Below are 18,165 nucleotides of genomic sequence, written 5' to 3'. Positions count from 1 at the left end.
GTGTCTGTGAAATCAAAGTAGGCAGAATCTCAAAAAAAAGTCTCTCCCACCCCCAGCGCACAGGAATATCGTCACTGTGAATGTGAGTCATGCTGAGAAGCAGAACACCGGCTAGTGAGACAACGTGCAGAGGAAACACACAGAGAACCCTCCCAGTCACACTTGACAGTGGACCAAGGGTCTCTTGTGCCAGCAAAGCCACACCAAAGTGCAAGGAGGAGAGATTACACCTGCCTCAAAGGGAACTCATGGGAAGAACCTACTAAACCCCGGTCTGCACGTACCACCACCGAAACCTGGTATTGCTCCCAGACCACAGCACTCGGAATCTGATACAAAACCAGGGCATTCCACTGTGCTCTGCTTATCTCACTGAGATGGACAGACCAGTTCTAGGTACTTTCGCCAGAAGCAAAACTGTGTGCAGAGAAAACGCTTGCGGCAAAGATGCCTGCAGGGAAAATGTCGGGCAAGGGGCAGACCACGCCTGCTGGCAGTGGCCCCGGGCTGGGGCACATCACTGCAGTCTCTGCAGGTGGGCCAGGCCAGTGGTAGGAACTGGCTAAAAACAATTTCTGCAGGGACCACTACGGACCAACAAGCAAGGTCTGCTCTAACGTAGGCATGGCCGCTGGGCCCCGGGGAGGGGCCGAGACTCACCGGGGTTTCACGGCTCTGGTCTGGGGAGCCCTGGGTGAGGGAACAGGTGGCGCTGGTGCAGCCTTGGGCTCTGGGTCAGCTTCTGGTTCTGGGATCTGCACGTCTTCAAAGGGGTTCGGGGCTCTGCCCCGTCCGGAGACAATGGCCGCAGTCTCCTCGTCCGATCTCTTCACAGGGTCGTCGACAGGCCCCGGCTGGTCCTCACTGGCTCTGACCGCCACGGGCGTGCCTTCCCTCTCCTTCCCGGGGGCGGCCGGCGGGCTTTCGCCTTCACTGCCCTTGGCTGTGTCCTTCTTCCCGGTCACCAGGGAGAGCAGAGAGGACTTCTTGTTCTCCTGTTTCTTACTCTCTTTGGTTTCCTTTGCAGCCTCCAAGGTCGCCAGAGCCGCGTTCTCCCGAAGGTCCCCGCTGACCAGCTGCTGGTAGGATGGCAGGGACATGGACTTGAGAGAGTCCTTTGTGGAAGACTCGGAAGGCACTGCACCTCCTTCCCCAGGCTCCTTCAAAGGTCGAGAGGCCAGGTTTTCTGTAGATGAGAACAAATGCTTCTTCCTGAGGCCCTGGGGGGATGGCGAGGAGGCCGGGGAGCTGCCCTTGGTCTCGCTCTTGGCTTCAGGCTGCTCCACATAGACGTGGTTCCCGTTGATACAAACATTCGAGCGGGAAAGGGTGTCATTCTTAGACCGAAGGCCTCCCAGGAAGGAGAGTCCTTCCTTCTTGGGGGGGTTGAAGTGGATCTGGTTCAGCTGCTTAGGATCCACGCTTGCCGTTCCCTTGTGAGACAAGACTGTGGGAGAAGAACCAAGAACCAAGGGAGTGAGAAGCTAAGGGAATGGGTCGCAACACGGGGTGGGGGTGGGGGTGGGGGGCGGGGCATGGCTTTTGTCCTCACGCATCTGAGTGCATTTTTGGTTGTCACAGCTGGGTGGGGTGTGCTACCCGCATCTAGCAGGTGGAGGCCAGGATGCTGCTAACGCTCCTACAAGTACAGGGAGGCTCCCCCAACAAACCATTATCCTCCCAACTGTCAGCGGTGCTGAGGTGGAGAAGCCGTGCATGGAAGCAAGGATAAGGGCAGTGCTCTTGGTAGAGGTGCAGAATCTGGCCAATAATAGGGATCTGGTCACTGAGACTGAATTTCAAAATATCCAGTTAATTCAGAGTTAATGGAACTGGATTCCTCGGCTTTCATTAGGAATGTATTCCATGAGAGCTCAGTATAAGTACCCAACGAATTAATGAAATATCAGAATTACTGTAAGTTTCCATGGTTTTATCCTTAATTAAAAAAAGAAACTCGGGGCTTCCCTGGTGGCGCGGTGGTCGAGAGTCCGCCTGCCGATGCAGGGGACGCGGGTGCGTGCCCCGGTCCGGGAAGATCCCACATGCCGCGGAGCGGCTGGGCCCGTGAGCCATGGCCGCTGAGCCTGCGCGTCCGGAGCCTGTGCTCCGCAACGGGAGAGGCCACAGCAGTGAGAGGCCCGCATACCACAAAAATAAAAATAAAAAATAAACTGTACATGCATTCATTCTGTTAGCCCCAAAAGCTTGTACTAATGTACCTCAGTTACAGAGCCAGGCGTTATGGAAAAGGCATTCGCACATTCCTAGAAACCAGAGGGCTTAGAAATAGAGAAGGCTTCCTAACCAAGGTTACCCCTCATCATCACCACCACTACCGTGACCACCACGAGCAGCTACAGCGCCAGCACCACCAGTAAAAGCAGCATCACCACTACCCCCGCCACCCCCTCCACCAGCATCACCATCACTGTACTAACTGAGGAGCTGAATTAAAATCTTTCTCCTAAGGTTTGTTTGTTTCTTCTCTCCCAAAGCAAAGTAGGCTCAGCTGGGGGAGAAGGGCCAAGTAAGGAGGAGGAGAAGGAAACTCACCGTCCGAGGCAGAGGAGGACTTGTCCTCGCCATTGTCCTCATCCTCCCACTGGGACTGAAAGTCTCCAGGACGAAGCAGCACTTTGTCTGACTTTGCAGTCGGCAGGACAGACATGGACTGGGAAAGTGGTGCTCTCTGCAGGTTGGACCTGGAAAACAAGGTCTTGAGCTTTGACTTCTTCTTCTTGTCTTTCGAAGGAGACTCGTCATCGCTGTCAGCCGAGGGCGTCACGCTGGGGATGATGGCTGACACGGTATCTGACGCGCTGTCCTTATTCTTCCCCTTGATCTTGTCCTTCAGTTTCCCGAAGGGATTCCGAGACTTGTCTTTCATGGAAAGGTCAAACATGCTAGCGGTCATGTTGCTTCTCATAAACTGGATGTCAACCTCAATTTCTCCTCGTTCTTTATTCTTCTTCCCCGGTTTGGATTTCAAGGTACACCACCTACGAGGAGAAAGGCTGAGAGGTTACCTTTGAATGGAAGCACCTCAAACGATGTTCACAGTCCGTGTTACCTGGCCTCTCCTCTCTGCTATTACCAGCCTCGTACACACACCCTGTGTTCTCTTCTTTGGGGAGTGAGGGGTGCAGTGGGGGAGGGCAGAACTTGAAGTTTTATTTCTGAGAAGACACCCTCTAGGCAAAGATAGGATCTGATTCTGTACTTAGTGTAAGGTCACCTAAAATCTTGATTCGGTAAAGAGCTATTTCTAAGAATAAAATAAACATTCCATCAAATCACTTCCTGTGACTGGTTTTTTCCTTCAACGGGGTAAAAATGCAAAGATCATATACAAACAGTTACGTAGGTAGAGTGCAAATTTGCAAGAGAAAAGCAAGGGTTTGTAGAATAGTCCCTGGCAGGGAGTAATGGAAACTATAAGACAGAGTAAAAGATTTGTTAAAGAAAAAAAAAAAAAAAGAGCGAAATGAGGCAGTCACAAAGTGACAAATATTGTATGATTCCACTGACGTGAGGCCCTTAGAACAGCCGAGTTCAGAGACAGAAAGGAGAATGGTGGTCACCAGGGGCTGGGGGGTGCGGGGGGACCTGGAAGTGTCAGTTGGGAGAATAAAAGTTTTGGAGTTGGGCGGTGGTGATGGTTGCATAAAAATGTGAAAGCACTTAATGACACAGAACTGTGCGCTTAAAAATGATTAAAATGGTCACCGTTCTTATATGTATTTTACCACGATGAGAAAGAAAGAGAAACTGAGAGGAGGCATTCATCCCCAGCTTAATAATCAGAAAAAGGAATATTTCAAGCGTGATTCAAGAATTTCACTTGGTCATTTGCAAACTACTTCACGATATGGCAAATGATACTATATCAGCCCAACTCCATTGAAAGACGAACTTCAGAGAAAGTAAACCTCCCCTCGGCATTTTCCATCGGGTGAACCGCAAGAATGTGAGCCCGGTGAGTGGCGCGGGTTCCGCAGAACAAACAACTCCAAATACAGGGCTGACCCACAGCTGCCCCCGGGGTCACCCTCACATGCCGAGAACCACACTCTGATGTTCTTTTCGGTGACCTATTTAAGAGCTGAGGGCTGTGGACTTTAAGGAAATGATGGTTTTGCCCAAATAAACACAATTTCCTCTTTCACCTTCAGCCCGTCCTGCTCCCAGGGCAGATCGTGCCCCCCCCGCTACTTTAGCTCATTCTACACTTAAAGGGGCAGAGGGATGCAGAAACACACTTAGAAACGTCCTCCTCTAGGTCTCACGAGAATGACATGAAGTGGACAGCATACCCACTTTACAGATAAGGAAATTGAGGCTCACAAGTTAGGTAACTGGTACAAGGCCTTGCAACTGCTAAAAGGCACAGTCAGGACTCTGAACCAGCTCTACAATTTCCCCAAAGCTTTCCCTTACACCAAGATTCCAGGTTGGCACTCCCTCTGAACTCATCTTTGCTGAGCCGTCTTTTACAACACATAGAAAAGAGGGCTGAAATTTAAATTCTTTTTGAGGAAGGTTTAAGCTTCCAATTTAAATGTCCTGAGATGAAAGAAGAGCAAGGGGAAAGCCCCCATAGCTGGCATCAACCATAAATCATAGGGCTGCACATAAAGTTCAGACACAACGTCATCGAGAAGGACTTACACTGGATTAACAAAATACAGCCAAGATCTGGGAAAATGACATGAGCTACGATTTTGGACCTTTAGGAGAAATCTTTTATGATTTTTAAAACCACAGTCCACAGCTGGAGCAGGAGGAAGACACAAGGTCCTTACAGACAGCCTCACCCTGCCAGCCAGAGTGTCTTCCCAACACATTTTCCATGGCAGGCTGGGAACAGTTTGCATATCTGTCATTTAGATGTTGAGAGGATTATTTGTATCTTTCTCTTCTGACAGTCATGTGCTAAATGGTAGCCTTGGTGACGAGGGGTGGTTAGCTTTTGTAAATACCAAGGGTAGGCACCTGAATAGGGGAAGTTGCTGAGAGCTGAGTGTGGAGGCACAGATGACCACACCAGCCACAAGCAGAGAGCCTCACCTCTCCACCCAGGGCCTTCTCCCAGCTCTTCCACCTCTCTATTCACCCTCCCAGGGGACGCAAAGGCTCCCGACCTTCAAAGAATACCACTTGCCAGCTCCCTGAACGGGGCCGCCTTCCCCGAAGTATCAGTGCCGAAGTCTGTTTATTTTGAGAGAAGCTGCAACCAACTCTAGGATCCTCCCTGAGGGCCTATTATCACCTGATGCTCAGGTTTAGTCCCTGGGCACTAGAGTGGGATTTGTTTTGGAAACTTCTAACACCACTAGGAGGTACGAACAGGCACTTCAACTGTTCCTGTCACTTATTTTCACACGCAAGCCTAAAACCAAAGACCAGGTAGCCAAGAACAGCCACAGGGCTATTTAAGGACGTGAAAAGCAGACTGAATCGTAGGCAGGTAAGTAACCCCTGTGAGTCTGCTGGATTTATTAAAGCTGGAAAGGAAGACAGGAATTCTTCTAGCAATATTATCCTGATCATTAAATTCACACAGCTTAAGCAAGGGATCTTTTTTTTTTCGGTACGCGGGCCTCTCACTGTTGTGGCCACTCCCGTTGCGGAGCTCCGGACGCGCAGGCTCAGCGGCCATGGCTCACGGGCCCAGCCGCTCCACGGCATGTGGGATCCTCCCAGACCGGGGCACGAACCCGTGTCCCCTGCATCAGCAGGCGGACTCTCAACCACTGAGCCAACAGGGAAGCCCTAAGCAAGGGATCTTTGACACAAGTATAATCTGATAGTTCATGAAAGCAACGATCCATAAATGTCTCACCCTAAGAAATTCCAAAGCAGGACGTATTTGTGGGTTCCAACATTTAAGCATTGGTTCAATTTATCAGTGTTTCTGTCCGTTTGATTTTCAGTGCACTTAATTCCAGCACCTCACAGAAGTAGTTCATATATAATCAGGTCCCAGCAGGGCCACACAGCATGTGACAGCAGGGTGGCTGTGTCCCAGCACAACCATTCACGAAGGCCCAGAAAGCTTGAATCATCTCAGAAATCAGGGCTGGGCTTTCCCAGTACAAAGGGCAGAGTACAGAGAGAGAGCCATAATCCCAGTGTAGAAAGTTTATTTTTAGGCCCATATTCTAAAAAATCCTGCAACCTATTAAAAAAATGAAAAATAAAAGGATCCCTTCTATAAGCAAATAGTCATTTTTACTTATAATTAAAAGTTAGTTCTTCCAAAATTAAAAGGATCTCTGAATACACAGAAAGTGACAAGAAATGTATATAAACTGTATTTTAAAGTAATAACACGCATAGGATAACAATTCAAATCATACAAAATGGTACAGAATGAAAACTTTAATCTCCATGCCCCTCAGTCAAGGGAGGATCTTGGAAATGAACATACAAGCAAAAATCATATTATCCAAACAGGCTGCCCTACTGTTTGGGAGTTTTTTGGTTTGGGGTTTTCTTGGTCAAACACAAGACAAGGCAACAGCTAAAAATATAGAAAATTTCATTTAAGTCTTCTACACTTTCAGAAAGATGCCTTATTAAGAGCAGCAAGGGAAAGAATGAATAAAAGTAAAAAAGCATGAACTGGGTACAGGAAGGAAAATATACAGTATGCAGGACACAGGGTCTGCTTCCGGAGTCGCCGGGCTGGGGAACTAGTGTCTGGACCCACATTGTCAAATCTCCTGGGCTTTTTATTTATTTCTTTTTAATACATTTATTTATTTTATTTATTTATTTCTGGCTGCGTTGGGTCTTCGTTGCTGTGCACGGGCTTTCTCTAGTTGCTGCGAGTGGGGGTTACTCTTCGTTGCGGTGCGCAGGCTTCTTATTGCGGTGGCTTCTCTTGTTGCAGAGCACGGGCTCTAGGCGCACAGGCTTCAGTAGTTATGGCATGTGGGCTCAGTAATTGAGGCGCACAGGCTTAATTGCTCCGTGGCATGTGAGATCTTCCCGGACCGGGTCTCAAACCTGTGTCCCCTGCATCAGCAGGCAGATTCTTAACCACTGCGCCACCAGGGAAGTCCTCCTGGGCTTTTTAAACACTCCTTTTGAGAACAGCTAAAACCACCCAACCATGTCCAATTCTCAGGGCTGGTTTGCCTCAGAACGTAGGTTTCTCAATACAAGGAAAGCTGGTCCCAGGGGGCCTTCTATCGGAATGTGGGAGAGCGGGGGCAGTGTGGTTCCTGCTCTTGGGAAATGAAAGGTCTCACGGTGCATCCCTGCAGACGTGCGGGATTACACTTGTAAAGGACTGACTGGTACGCCTCAAAAATAACCTGTCTGCAGCTGAAGCAAACATGTTTTTCCTTTAAAACATTCCAGAGGGGTAGACACAGACAGAAAAAATGTTGGCTTCAAAGATTCAAGACACAGAGAAACGATGGCTTCAAAGATTCGGTTCGGTTCATGTTTTTGCACGGCAGGCACTGGAAATACAAAACGAAGAGGCCAGATTCTTCGCTGAAAAGCTTACCCACCAGTAGAGAGCTGGCTCACCAAACATCACAAAGTGTTTGTTACACTGAAACAACTGCTGCCTTTTCTTTCTGACTATGAAGTGTGAGAAAATAATTAGACATGAAAAGAAATTCCTGCTAAAACAAGGACTCTCACACACAAAGAAGGTTCTCAGCTAATTGAAATCCCAAGGGGCTATAAGAACCACCTACTTAGGGACTCAGCAAAATGAATTAAGACTGCACCCTCCCATTAGACACAGGAGGCTCCAGGAAAGGCAAGGCAAAGGAAGACCACCAGCTCCACAAGTCACTTCATTTTAATGGGTGAGCATTAATTTCAAGGGGTCCTTGTCTATGGGTCTGATGTGGACTCCAGGGTCAATGGTGGACCGCCTACTTCCCTTCCTGCACAAAAACTCAACCATGACTTATAGCATGAATCATCCCCCACGGTAACTAAACGTCATGACACAGGGGAGTTTGGCCTCAAGGGAGGAAAGAAGCAGGAAGAACAGAAGAGCACCCGAGTCTAACGTTTGAGATGGAGGACGCACTTGATCTTTCTTAGACGGAGAAATTTTAAGAAGCAGTTTATTCACCGTCTTTCCCAGGGAATAAAAATAAATAATAAAAATCACGTGAGGGTAGCAGAGGAGGACATCTAAAAGGGGTTCTGAAAAGGACTGATTCCACATGGGTAAAGTGTCCAGACTTTTCTCTTGGTAGCCTAGAGGCAATGCACAGCAAACAGGGACAGAGATGTTTATGACCTATAAAAGGTTTCTGGTGTGTATCCTCCAGAAGCTAAGTAGTTTAACAGGTTTTGTCATTGACCAAGATAGCTAGTCCTAACTACCTAACTGTGAATACAGAATCACCGACCAGCCAGCCTTGCCCCTGCCCGCCACCCCGCCGAGGTGGACCTTCCCCTCTGCCCATCATCAACTTCCTGGTGGTAAATCATGAGGGTTGCAAATGGCTCCTTTTTTACCCTAATCCCTAAAACAGCCATTCTGGAAGCACTGAAAAGCTATCTGTAGTCACCAAATTCAATCCTAAAAAGCCAGTAAATGACATGGCAAAGGAGAGATCACAGAAAAAGCAGGTTGAAAACGCTTTTGATCTTCCTATACTATTTGCTCTACAGAAATTCCCTTAGAAAGTAACTAAAACAGGTTATAGAAAATTTTTTTTAATATTTTTTTAAAATTGACTTTCTCTCGTGCTAATTCAAACATTCCCTTTTGCTGTATTTTCTTGAAGTCTTTTTCCCCGCATAGTTCAACGATTACTAGCTGAGAGGCTTCAGACAAGTTACTTAACTTGTCTGTGGAACAGGGTTAAAAGCACCTACCTCATAGGATGTAATGAAGATTAAATGGCTTAATATATGTAAAGAGCTTAGAACAGTGCCTGGCACTTACACTCAGTAAGTGTTCGCTATGATTATGACTTGGTAGTAACCAGAGTACACGTGCAATTCTATTTGCAGCGTGTTTTTAAAGATAATTGTCTTACAGTCTCCATACCCACCATTTTTCATGGTTGTATGATGTTCTGTGAAGTGCATTTATACCGTCGTTCACCCATGGTTCTCAAATGGGAATTTAAGACATCAACAGTTCCGACTGACTGTTCTCAAACATGGTTCTCAAACGGGAACTTAAGATATCAACAGTTCTGACTGACTGTATTCCTAAGGATCCCATCTTAAGCCATCAAGCCCAGATAACAATGATTTGCATTTGAAGGGAGCGGGAAAAGACTCAATTATAAAATTAGTTTGTGGAACTTCCCTGGTGGCACAGTGGTTAAGAATCCGCCTGCCAATGCAGGGGACACGGGTTCGAGCCCTGGTCCGGGAAGATTCCACATGCCGCGGAGCAACTAAGCCTGTGCGCCACAACTACTGAGCCTGCGCTCTAGCGCCCGTGAGCCACAACTACTGAGCCTGCACGGCTAGAGCCCGTGCTCCGCAACAAGAGAAGCCACTGCAATGAGAGGCCCACGCACCACATCGAAGAGTAGCCCCCGCTCACCGCAACTAGAGAAAAAGCCCGCGTGCAGCAACGAAGACCCAGCACAGCCAAAAATAAATAATTTTTAAAAATTGTTTGTATGACACAATTTCCAAAATTAAAAAGTACACACAATTTTTAAAAATACCACGATTGGTGAATAATTTCTATAACTTATCCTGAGATTTAACGATCCTCAGAACTCCGCAGGATTTCTAAGTAGGTGGGAGAAACAGAGGCCCCCAAACTATTTCAGACATATGCCAAGATGGCATAACTGACTGCAGTATAAGGATCAAGACATATTTTCTAAGTTGAAAGCAATACCAAACTCCTTGTAGGTAAAGACTAAAGAAAAAACCAAGCATCAGTGTTTTAAGATTCTCTAAGAATTAGAAAAATTAACACATTTATAAACATGTAAGTCTACCACTCCTGCCATCATCTAGTTACCAAGTTTTTACTTGACCATATCTCAAAAAGTCACAAATGTTAATATTCTAACATCAGATCGGGTATCTCGCCTCTTGCCCAAAAGTAAATGCCACTGATGTAGTCTACATGATCTGCCAAAGAACAGTCTCTGTGGGGTCTCTTTAAGGATGGGGAAAGAAAATGTGATGGTTTGGTTCACCACCTCTCGGCCAGGACAAAAGAAAACAACTTCAGCATGACAGACATCAAAGAACATTCAGTCCACTCTACCCCACAGGCAGACTCACACTCCTTTCTGTGGGAGCTCCCGGCAGGGAAGCACAGCATCTGACTTATCTGGTAATCAGGTAAGTCCCAAGGAGGAGGGAAAAAACCCCATACCAAGAGGATTTCAAAATCCTGTTCTCATGACAAATGATCAGTAAAAACGAAAAGTTCCATTAGCGTAAAAGGAAACCCCACAGGACTGGTGCTGTAGGTGGCGACACTCTTGAAGAAATAACTCGGGGCCCGCCTGCCACTGGTGCCCCTCACACAGGACAGCTGTTATTCAGGATCACAAGAGGCCTTTTCAGACCAGGCTTTCTGGAAGCCTTGGCTGTTCTCCCTCAGTTAGCCACGTCCTTTTTAATAAACAAGAATTTTAAAAGTGAAGTGTGCAGCGGTCACACCTCTAGAAAGGGTTTTTCTGGGATTTCCTATAAATGCCTTCCCTCTGCTCCACTCAGAGGCCAGCATTCAGGAAAAGACACTTAATTACAGCTGCCTTTTTTCTCCCTATGGGCACATTCCTAAATGTGTCCCTCAGGGACACCCTGGAGACGAAAGCCCTTGATTTTTCTCTAACAGATCATCCCCAGACCTGTCCCAGCAGGAAAGGAATTTCTCGTCTCATTAGTGGCTAAAAGCGGCTCCTTTAGCAAGGGCACCGTAAGCCCCAAGCTGCAGGTGACCTGCTTCTCCAGTGTTGAGCAGGGGTGCTGACGAGCAAGCCAGACAGCACACTGGGAAACGGAGAGAAGCGGGGCTTTGACCTCATACCGAGGCCACCCCTAGTCTTTAATCCACTGGGCTAAAAGTAAGATTAAACACTTCTCCACGTCCACATGGGCAAACGACCGCCTGCCCTGTGTCTACAGGGACCGCACTCAGAGACATCTGCGCAACTAGGCTGGGTCACACAGCAAACAACGAGACGGAAGTGGTCCCTGGCCAAGGGGAAAGCAGAGGAACTGGCCTGGTCTCCTGCTGAGCCAGCTGCGGCATGAGATCTGGCCCAGGACCCCTTAAGGGGAGCACAACCCGCTCACCAAGTTCTTTCCACACAGTGGATGTTGGCTTTCTTCAAAGGCCATACACGTGTCTGGGGGTTAATTGTGTTGGAATTCAAAGGCCCTGAGGGGGACTTCCCTGATGGTCCTGTGGTTACGAGTGCGTGCTTCCAATGCAGGGGGGTGAGGGTTCGATCCCTGGTCAAGGAACTAAGATCCCGCACAGCGCGGCCAAAAAAATCCAAAAAAACAAAAAAAACCCCAAAGACCCTGAGGCTTAGAGATCCGCACCAGGCCTAGGACCAAAGGCCACCCAGGGCATGGCTCTGAGATGAAGAGAAGGTCTTAAATGCCCTTCTATTGCTCCCACGTTTGGGCAAGGGCATCTTAATCCTCTGGAGCTAGGCCAGAGTGAGCGTCCCTCCAAAAGTATAGGGTGAGAAGCACAGCTTTCTCGGACGTATGGCAATTAAAATTGGAGCGGCCAAATGGATACCTAAGATTACCGTCCAGGGAGAGGGAGAGTGATGTCAGCAAGTGCACGTTGGAGTTGATGACCGTTTAATAAGCACGTGTACTGTTAATGTAATCATAACATTTTTTAGTTAATAACTACAATTAAAATGACAGAGATACTATTTAGAAAAGCCTTCCTCTGATGGTAGTTGTGGCAATACAACAGAAGTCTTTGTAACGAAAAGGAAGTTAAGCAAAACAAGGCTCTTTTGTGCGCTCACCTTCCCTGATGTGAGAAACCTTTACATGGTTGACTGACTTGCCTCCAGAGGCGTAGTTTTCATTTACAGGTTTATTTTCCCTCGTGTTATTTATTATTTTTCCTTTTCTTAGTCCTGTAGTCCTCACAGAAGTGACTCTACCAGCGTGTTGGGGCAACCAGAGAGGTCACATCGGGTTATTACAAAACAAAGGCTTGGCCTGTGTTGAAACTGTAAACACTTGAAGACATACATATACACACCCTGGTTTCAATGGTGTTTCCTGCTCATTCACTCAGCGCACAGGTATCACTGCTGGTGTTGTCTTTGTAATGGTGACCTCACTCTTGTGTGATGGTGACTGCCAGGGAAAGAAATCTGCCACCGTTTCCTGGTTCATTTTCAACAGCAAGTTCTCTTTATTTTGTTTGTTCATTCTTATCACTTCCTCTCACTCACGCCCACCCATACCCAACCCATCACCAGTCAGGCCAACTGAACCTCCGGAATACTTCTGAAATCCACCTACCTCTGTCCGTGACCATGCCTGTCACCCGAGTCCAAGCACCATAATTGGTTGCCTAGTTTCCTGCCAGAGCCTCCCACTTCACCTGTCTGATTCCAGGCTAGGCCTGCTCCCAATCTGCTCTCCACCCAACAGCCACAGTGATCTTTCACGAACTGCATCACATCACCCCTCTACTTTCAACACTCAGTGGCTTCCACTGCTCTTCAACGAAGCCCTGCCTTCCTCTTCAGCCTCAATGGATGCAACCTCTCCAGCTTCCCAGGCATTCCTGCCTCAGGGCCTTTGCACAGGCTGCTCCCCCTTCCTCTACCTTTCCCTGGGAAAATTCCTCTTTATCCTTCAGGTCTCTGCCTCAGAGAGGCTACCTGCAATCTCCTTCCTGCTCTTTTCTCTTATGACACCCTGTTCTCTTCCTCCACTGCACTCACCCCAATACAGGATTGTTCATTTATATGTTCATTTGTTTACTGGCTATCTCCCCCACAAGGCTCTCAGCTCTCTGAAAGCGGGGATCATGTGTGTTTTGTTCATCACTGTTTACAATGTATACCAAGTGCCTCACACATAGTAGGCATCAAAAAATAATTACTAAAAGTATGGATGAACGTTAACAACAAGGGGGAAAAAGGCAGTTAGAACTTTCCCCATGCTAACTGTCTTCTAAATGAAATCATCATCAAATCATATCACGAAAAACAGGAGGGAACATCTTTCACATCGATGGAACTGTGACTTTGAGCCACCCTTCCCCTTCTTAGTCACTCCGTTCCCCTGCTGTGAACAGGTTGGGGTTATTTATCCCAGAACCCACAGATCCCCGTCCTGGACGTGAGCTATCAGGTTCCTACACTGGGTGGGAGGGTTTCTAGTAACGCCCAATGGCATCTTTAGGGGGAATCCCAAGGAAAGAAAAACTTAAGCAGTAACAGCATTGCTCGAATTTTCTAGTCTGTTATAAAAAGCCGAAATGTGCTTAGGAAACCCAGGGGTATAAGTGCAAACACTGACGACTCAGATTTGTGAATTCGAGACCTCTGTGCTCATCTGTCACCTCTATGCCTCCACCTCTCCCAGAAAAACAACTGTCTAGTCCTCCTTAATCACCTGAATTTCCTTTGACAGCTTGTCACTCTTTTATACTTACAGTTCTTCAAAATGTCTAACCTTTATCAGTATCCAGATCTTTTCACATGCAACCAAATTTCCTCTTGAATCTTCAAGAAATATGAGAAAATGACCCTCCATCAGTCTCTCTTCATATCTGGAAGGCTATCACAGTATCAAGTTTCATCCTATTTACTTACACAATGGCCTTCCAGGCACCAGCCTGAATATTTATTTTAATCTGTCTTTAAGAGATTATTTCTCCCATTTTTATTGCTCTTAGTATCCTAAAAAGATGTTTTGGGGCTTCCCTGGTGGCGCAGTGGTTGAGAGTCCGCCTGCCGATGCAGGGGACACGGGTTCGTGCCCCGGTCCGGGAAGGTCCCACATGCCGTGGAGCGGCTGGTCCCGTGAGCCATGGCCACTGAGCCTGCGCGTCCGGAGCCTGTGCTCCGCAACGGGAGAGGCCACAACAGTGAGAGGCCCGCGTACCGCAAAAAAAAAAAAAAAAGTTTTGTTTTGTTTTGTTTTGTTTTCAGTCTAGGACCCCAAACTACATGAGACCGGACAGCAGAGAAATCCACATGCTAGTCACCTGATTCTGCCTCCTCTCAGATTCACGTCTGTTTTATGATCACGGGACTTAACTGATTCCCATTTAACCGGGGCCCAGCTGAGACCCCAGATAAGTACGCACGAGTCGGCCCTCTGTATCCACAGGTTCCACATGTTGGATTCAACCAACCTCAGATCAAAAATATTCGGAAAAAGAAACATTCCAGAAAGTTCCAAAAAGCAAAACTTGAATTCATGCATTGGCAACTATTTATATAGCATTTACATTGTATTTACAACTATTTACATGGCATTTATATCGCATTAGGTATTATAACTAAGCTAGAGATTATTTAAAGTATACAGGAGGATGTGCAGAGGTTATATGCAAATATTAAGCCGTTTTATATAAGGGACTTCAGCATTCGCAGATTTTGTTATCCCGGGGGGTGGGGGGGGGGTGGAGGTCCTGGAACCAATCACCCTTGGATATGAGGGACAGTTGTATAAGTGCAAAATCAATTCATTTCCATTTTTTCTTAACTAAAGGGGCCAAACACTCTTCCCTGTTAAATGGATCCTATCTATATGTCAGCCTCTGTTTAGTGCTTTAAAGATATGTATCATCACACTAAATTTGAGGTCTGCAAAATCTGAGTCATTACAAAAAGCATATTCTCTTGACTCCAGATATATGATACATGGGGGCTTATTAAGAGAACAAATGAAAATATCAGCACAGTTAGCTCTTAATGCCTTGAGTTTTAGCTTCTGGACCCATGGGGGAAAAAAATCATACTCTAGAGGAGCAACTGTTCTCTGTAGAGATGAACACACATGCACACATTAACACACACATACAAAACTGCAGACCAAGATGTGAGCTTTTGTTTTGGTTTTGGTTTTAATGTCTAAGGTGGAGTCAAACCATTAATAGCTAGTTCAAATGATCTTCCTAGCCCAACCAGTTTCTTTCCGTTGAATTCCCACCTCTCAGTGTATATCTCATGCTCCAAATCACAGCTACCTTGGGCACCCAAGTGATGTACCAGGACATCAGACAGGCTTAGTTTAACTGGGTTTCCCCAGCACCTTGGAAAGTCCCAGCAAGTGACAGGTGGAAAGCTTGCAATTTCACCTACTGCTAGCAGAGCAAAGAAGGCTTCCTTTGCAGTTATTAAAAATCTATCAACTAAAAAAAAAAAAAAAAATCTATCAACTAAGAACCATTTTCCTATAAGCTGATACTCTAAGTGGTCACAAGCTCATATGATAGAGACAGGAGTAATCATCTAAGTTTAGAATTACATCAGAGAGGATGAGAAAAATGGAGATGCGGAGACTGTACCCTTCCTGACACAGGGAACTTGAGGAGGTTTTCATTCCTCCCAAAGCAGTAACAGAACCTTTTGAATCTATACACGGGGCTCCATTAATCCAGCAACCTGGAAACATCTTATAAACATCAATTAAGTCTGGCCACAAGCTCCATTTATACATAAGGCAACTTGGATGTTTAGAGACCGAGCAGCCTGAAGCCCAGCAATGAGTCAGGGCGAGAGTGGGCACCAGACCCAGGAATCTGGAATCCCCATCTCTGGCAGGAAGATGCTATCTGTCTTTCAAGGGAATAAAGGTTCACAGAAGAAACAGATGGCAGAGACAGACGATAATATCCACACATCTCGGGATGGGACAAGACAAAGGACGGCCAATGGTGCCTAGTTGAAGCTGGAAAGGAAGCCAACCCCAGGCCCCAAATGTCATTTAGTCAAATGGAAAATTAGCATTGCTTCAGCCCCAGCTCAGCAAAGACGCTGCTGCTCACCTTATGGCTTGTAAGTTGATGCCACAAAGATACCCCATCCATCCTCACCTCAAGGCTCTCTCTTTTTATCTGATTTGAGTTCAGAAATGCCTGTTCATCTTTGGCCAGATAAGAGGAGCAGGTATTACAGTTGCAAGCACCCTACAGAAAGGGGAGTCTGGTAACTTCAAATCCTCTGGCTCTTCCTGTCTCCTTTACAAGGGAAAGCTGAAATACCGTTTATATCTAAAACACACAATATGGATCAGAGTGCTTCGTAAACCACAGGAGTTAGGTGATAACATGACTGCCTTGCATATTTAAGGTCCAGCAAAGTAACCAATTAAGCTAAGCGAGGCTAGTTGTCGGTACACTAGATGAGCATAATCAAATGTTCCCTTCCAAACACCTGCGAAAGAGAACAAATAAATCGGTAACACTTTGGAGTGCACAGGGTTTCGCCCTGCTTTCCCTGCGGGACTCTGATACCCTAAAAGAGAAGTCTTGGGGGCGGGGGGGGGGTGCGGTGGCTACAGGTGAGCAGCCATCCCCTCCCCACTACCCAGTAGGACCAGAGAACTTGACAAACTCCGGACAGAAACAATGCTTACTTTTCAGTTCAGCTCGGCCAAGGGCAGGCCCTGGCTCCAGCCATCAATGGGAAATCCTTACTCCTTTGGGGCCCGGGGCAAACACGGTTAGTATTTGTCGGTCTGAAAGTGAAGACCAAACTGTTCTAGCATTCTTGAGGGAGGGGCGGAGAGGAGGGCGGGGCAAATTCTCTTGACCAACCCCTTCGGCAGCTGTGAGGTCGGGTTGGGGGATAGCCCTCCCCAGGCAGCCCGCATTCCCCGTTCCCCAGTCCCCACCGCACTGTAACGCCCCAGCTCAGCCCCTGGGCGAGCCTCTAGGGCCCTAGTGTCAGTGGCTTTCACTGCTCCAGTGGGTCCTCCCTGCGCCCTGGCCCAGCCATTCTCAGCTCAGTGTCCAGTACAATTAAATACCCAGGAGGCTTTCCACGGAGGCTAATGCGTACATCAAATATACACGCTACTCAACTAAATAAGAGTAATTCGTCAGCCCACAGGTAGTTTCGATTCATCAAAAATTCATTAAGTGATTACTAAGTTCCAGACACCGAGCGCCGTCCTGCAGATTCAAAAACTCTCCGGGTACCCGAAGCCACACACTTGGGAGAGCCCAAGAAGGTGAAGCTAGGTGAGAATACTAGTACGGGCCGAGGGGATCCCTCTAGAAAGGCCTCGCTCCGTTCGTCCCCTTGGTGGGGACACACTCAAAAGGGTCTCGGCGCCCAGACCACGCGTCCTCGCCCCCGGCCCGCACTCACTGGGTCTTCCTGTGGCCGTGGTCCCGGTGCAGCTCCCGCAGGTCCACCTCGGCGCGGCCCAGGAACTTGTCGAGGCCGAGCAGCGCGCGGTGCAGCACGGTGAGCTGCAGGGTGGCGGCGGCGGCGGCGGCGGCGGGCGCTGCCTCAGCCGACAGCAGCGGCGGTAGCTCAAAGGTGGCCTCCTCCCGCCACACGGGCGCGCCCAGGCTGCGCTCCGACACGGAGGTGGCGTACTTCTCCTTGCCCACCTGGATCACTGCGTACGCGTCGCTCGTGCCCCCGGGGCCCTTGGCCCGCAGGCCCCGAGCCTGGAGCACCGTCACCTGCACGTGCGTTGGGGACCACACGGCCCCCGGGCCCCTGCCCGCCGAGGCCGCCAGGGACATGGTGGCTGCGCTGCGGTCCAACCGAAACTGAGAAGATCGCCGCGACCCGCGGCCCCTACAGCCCGCCCCGCCGCGCCGGCCTCTTTAAGGCTTCCGGCCACGCCCACTCTATGCCTTGCCCCTCCCAGCCCCGCCCCGCCACCCGCCCCACCTGCGGGTGCTGGGCCCGCCTCCTCCGCGCAGACCGGGCGAGGCTCCAGGGCGCCGAGGACTGGGCGGGCTCGGCGCGGGCGGGGGCGGGGCTTGAAGAATTCGGGTCTGAGAGGTGCTAGGTGAGGGCAGGGGTCTCCGACTGCCAAAGGTCTCCCGGCCCAACCGGAAGTGGCCAGAGCAGCTACTGGGGAGCCACACCTCATTTCCAATCTGGCCTTGCCAACCGGCAGGTGTGTGACCTTGCACAGATTACTTAATATCTTTGGGTCTCAGTTTCTTTATCTGTAAAATGAGATAACAATCACCTCATAGAATTGCTATAAAAAAATGTTACC

At 48.3% G+C, this 18,165-nt stretch overlaps 1 protein-coding gene across 7 annotated transcripts in view; it reads right to left on the bottom strand.

The window, feature by feature from the left end:
* The window catches only part of RAB11FIP1 (RAB11 family interacting protein 1), a 36,772-nt gene extending 19,004 nt beyond the window's left edge, over positions 1 to 17,768 (bottom strand). For 5 of the 7 annotated variants that reach the window (XM_060136360.1, XM_060136357.1, XM_060136359.1 and 2 more), the window contains exons 1-3: positions 17,292 to 17,768; positions 2,557 to 3,002; positions 661 to 1,447 (exon numbers count right to left, since the gene is read on the bottom strand). In XM_060136360.1, coding sequence (XP_059992343.1) covers positions 661 to 1,447; positions 2,557 to 3,002; positions 17,292 to 17,677 — 1,619 coding nt within the window. In that variant the 5' untranslated portion in view covers positions 17,678 to 17,768. Of the gene's footprint in view, positions 1 to 660; positions 1,448 to 2,556; positions 3,003 to 16,012; positions 16,116 to 17,291 lie in introns of those variants that run through there. The other 2 variants (XM_060136361.1, XM_060136362.1) reach the window with 2 other exon arrangements.
* Between the last annotated feature and the right edge of the window lie 397 nt (positions 17,769 to 18,165).

The sequence above is a fragment of the Lagenorhynchus albirostris genome, chromosome 21, assembly GCF_949774975.1.
Source record: "Lagenorhynchus albirostris chromosome 21, mLagAlb1.1, whole genome shotgun sequence".
NCBI classification, from domain to species: Eukaryota; Metazoa; Chordata; class Mammalia; order Artiodactyla; family Delphinidae; genus Lagenorhynchus; species Lagenorhynchus albirostris.
Note: the sequence above shows the minus strand (reverse complement) of the source record. Positions and strands in the feature narration are given on the sequence as shown.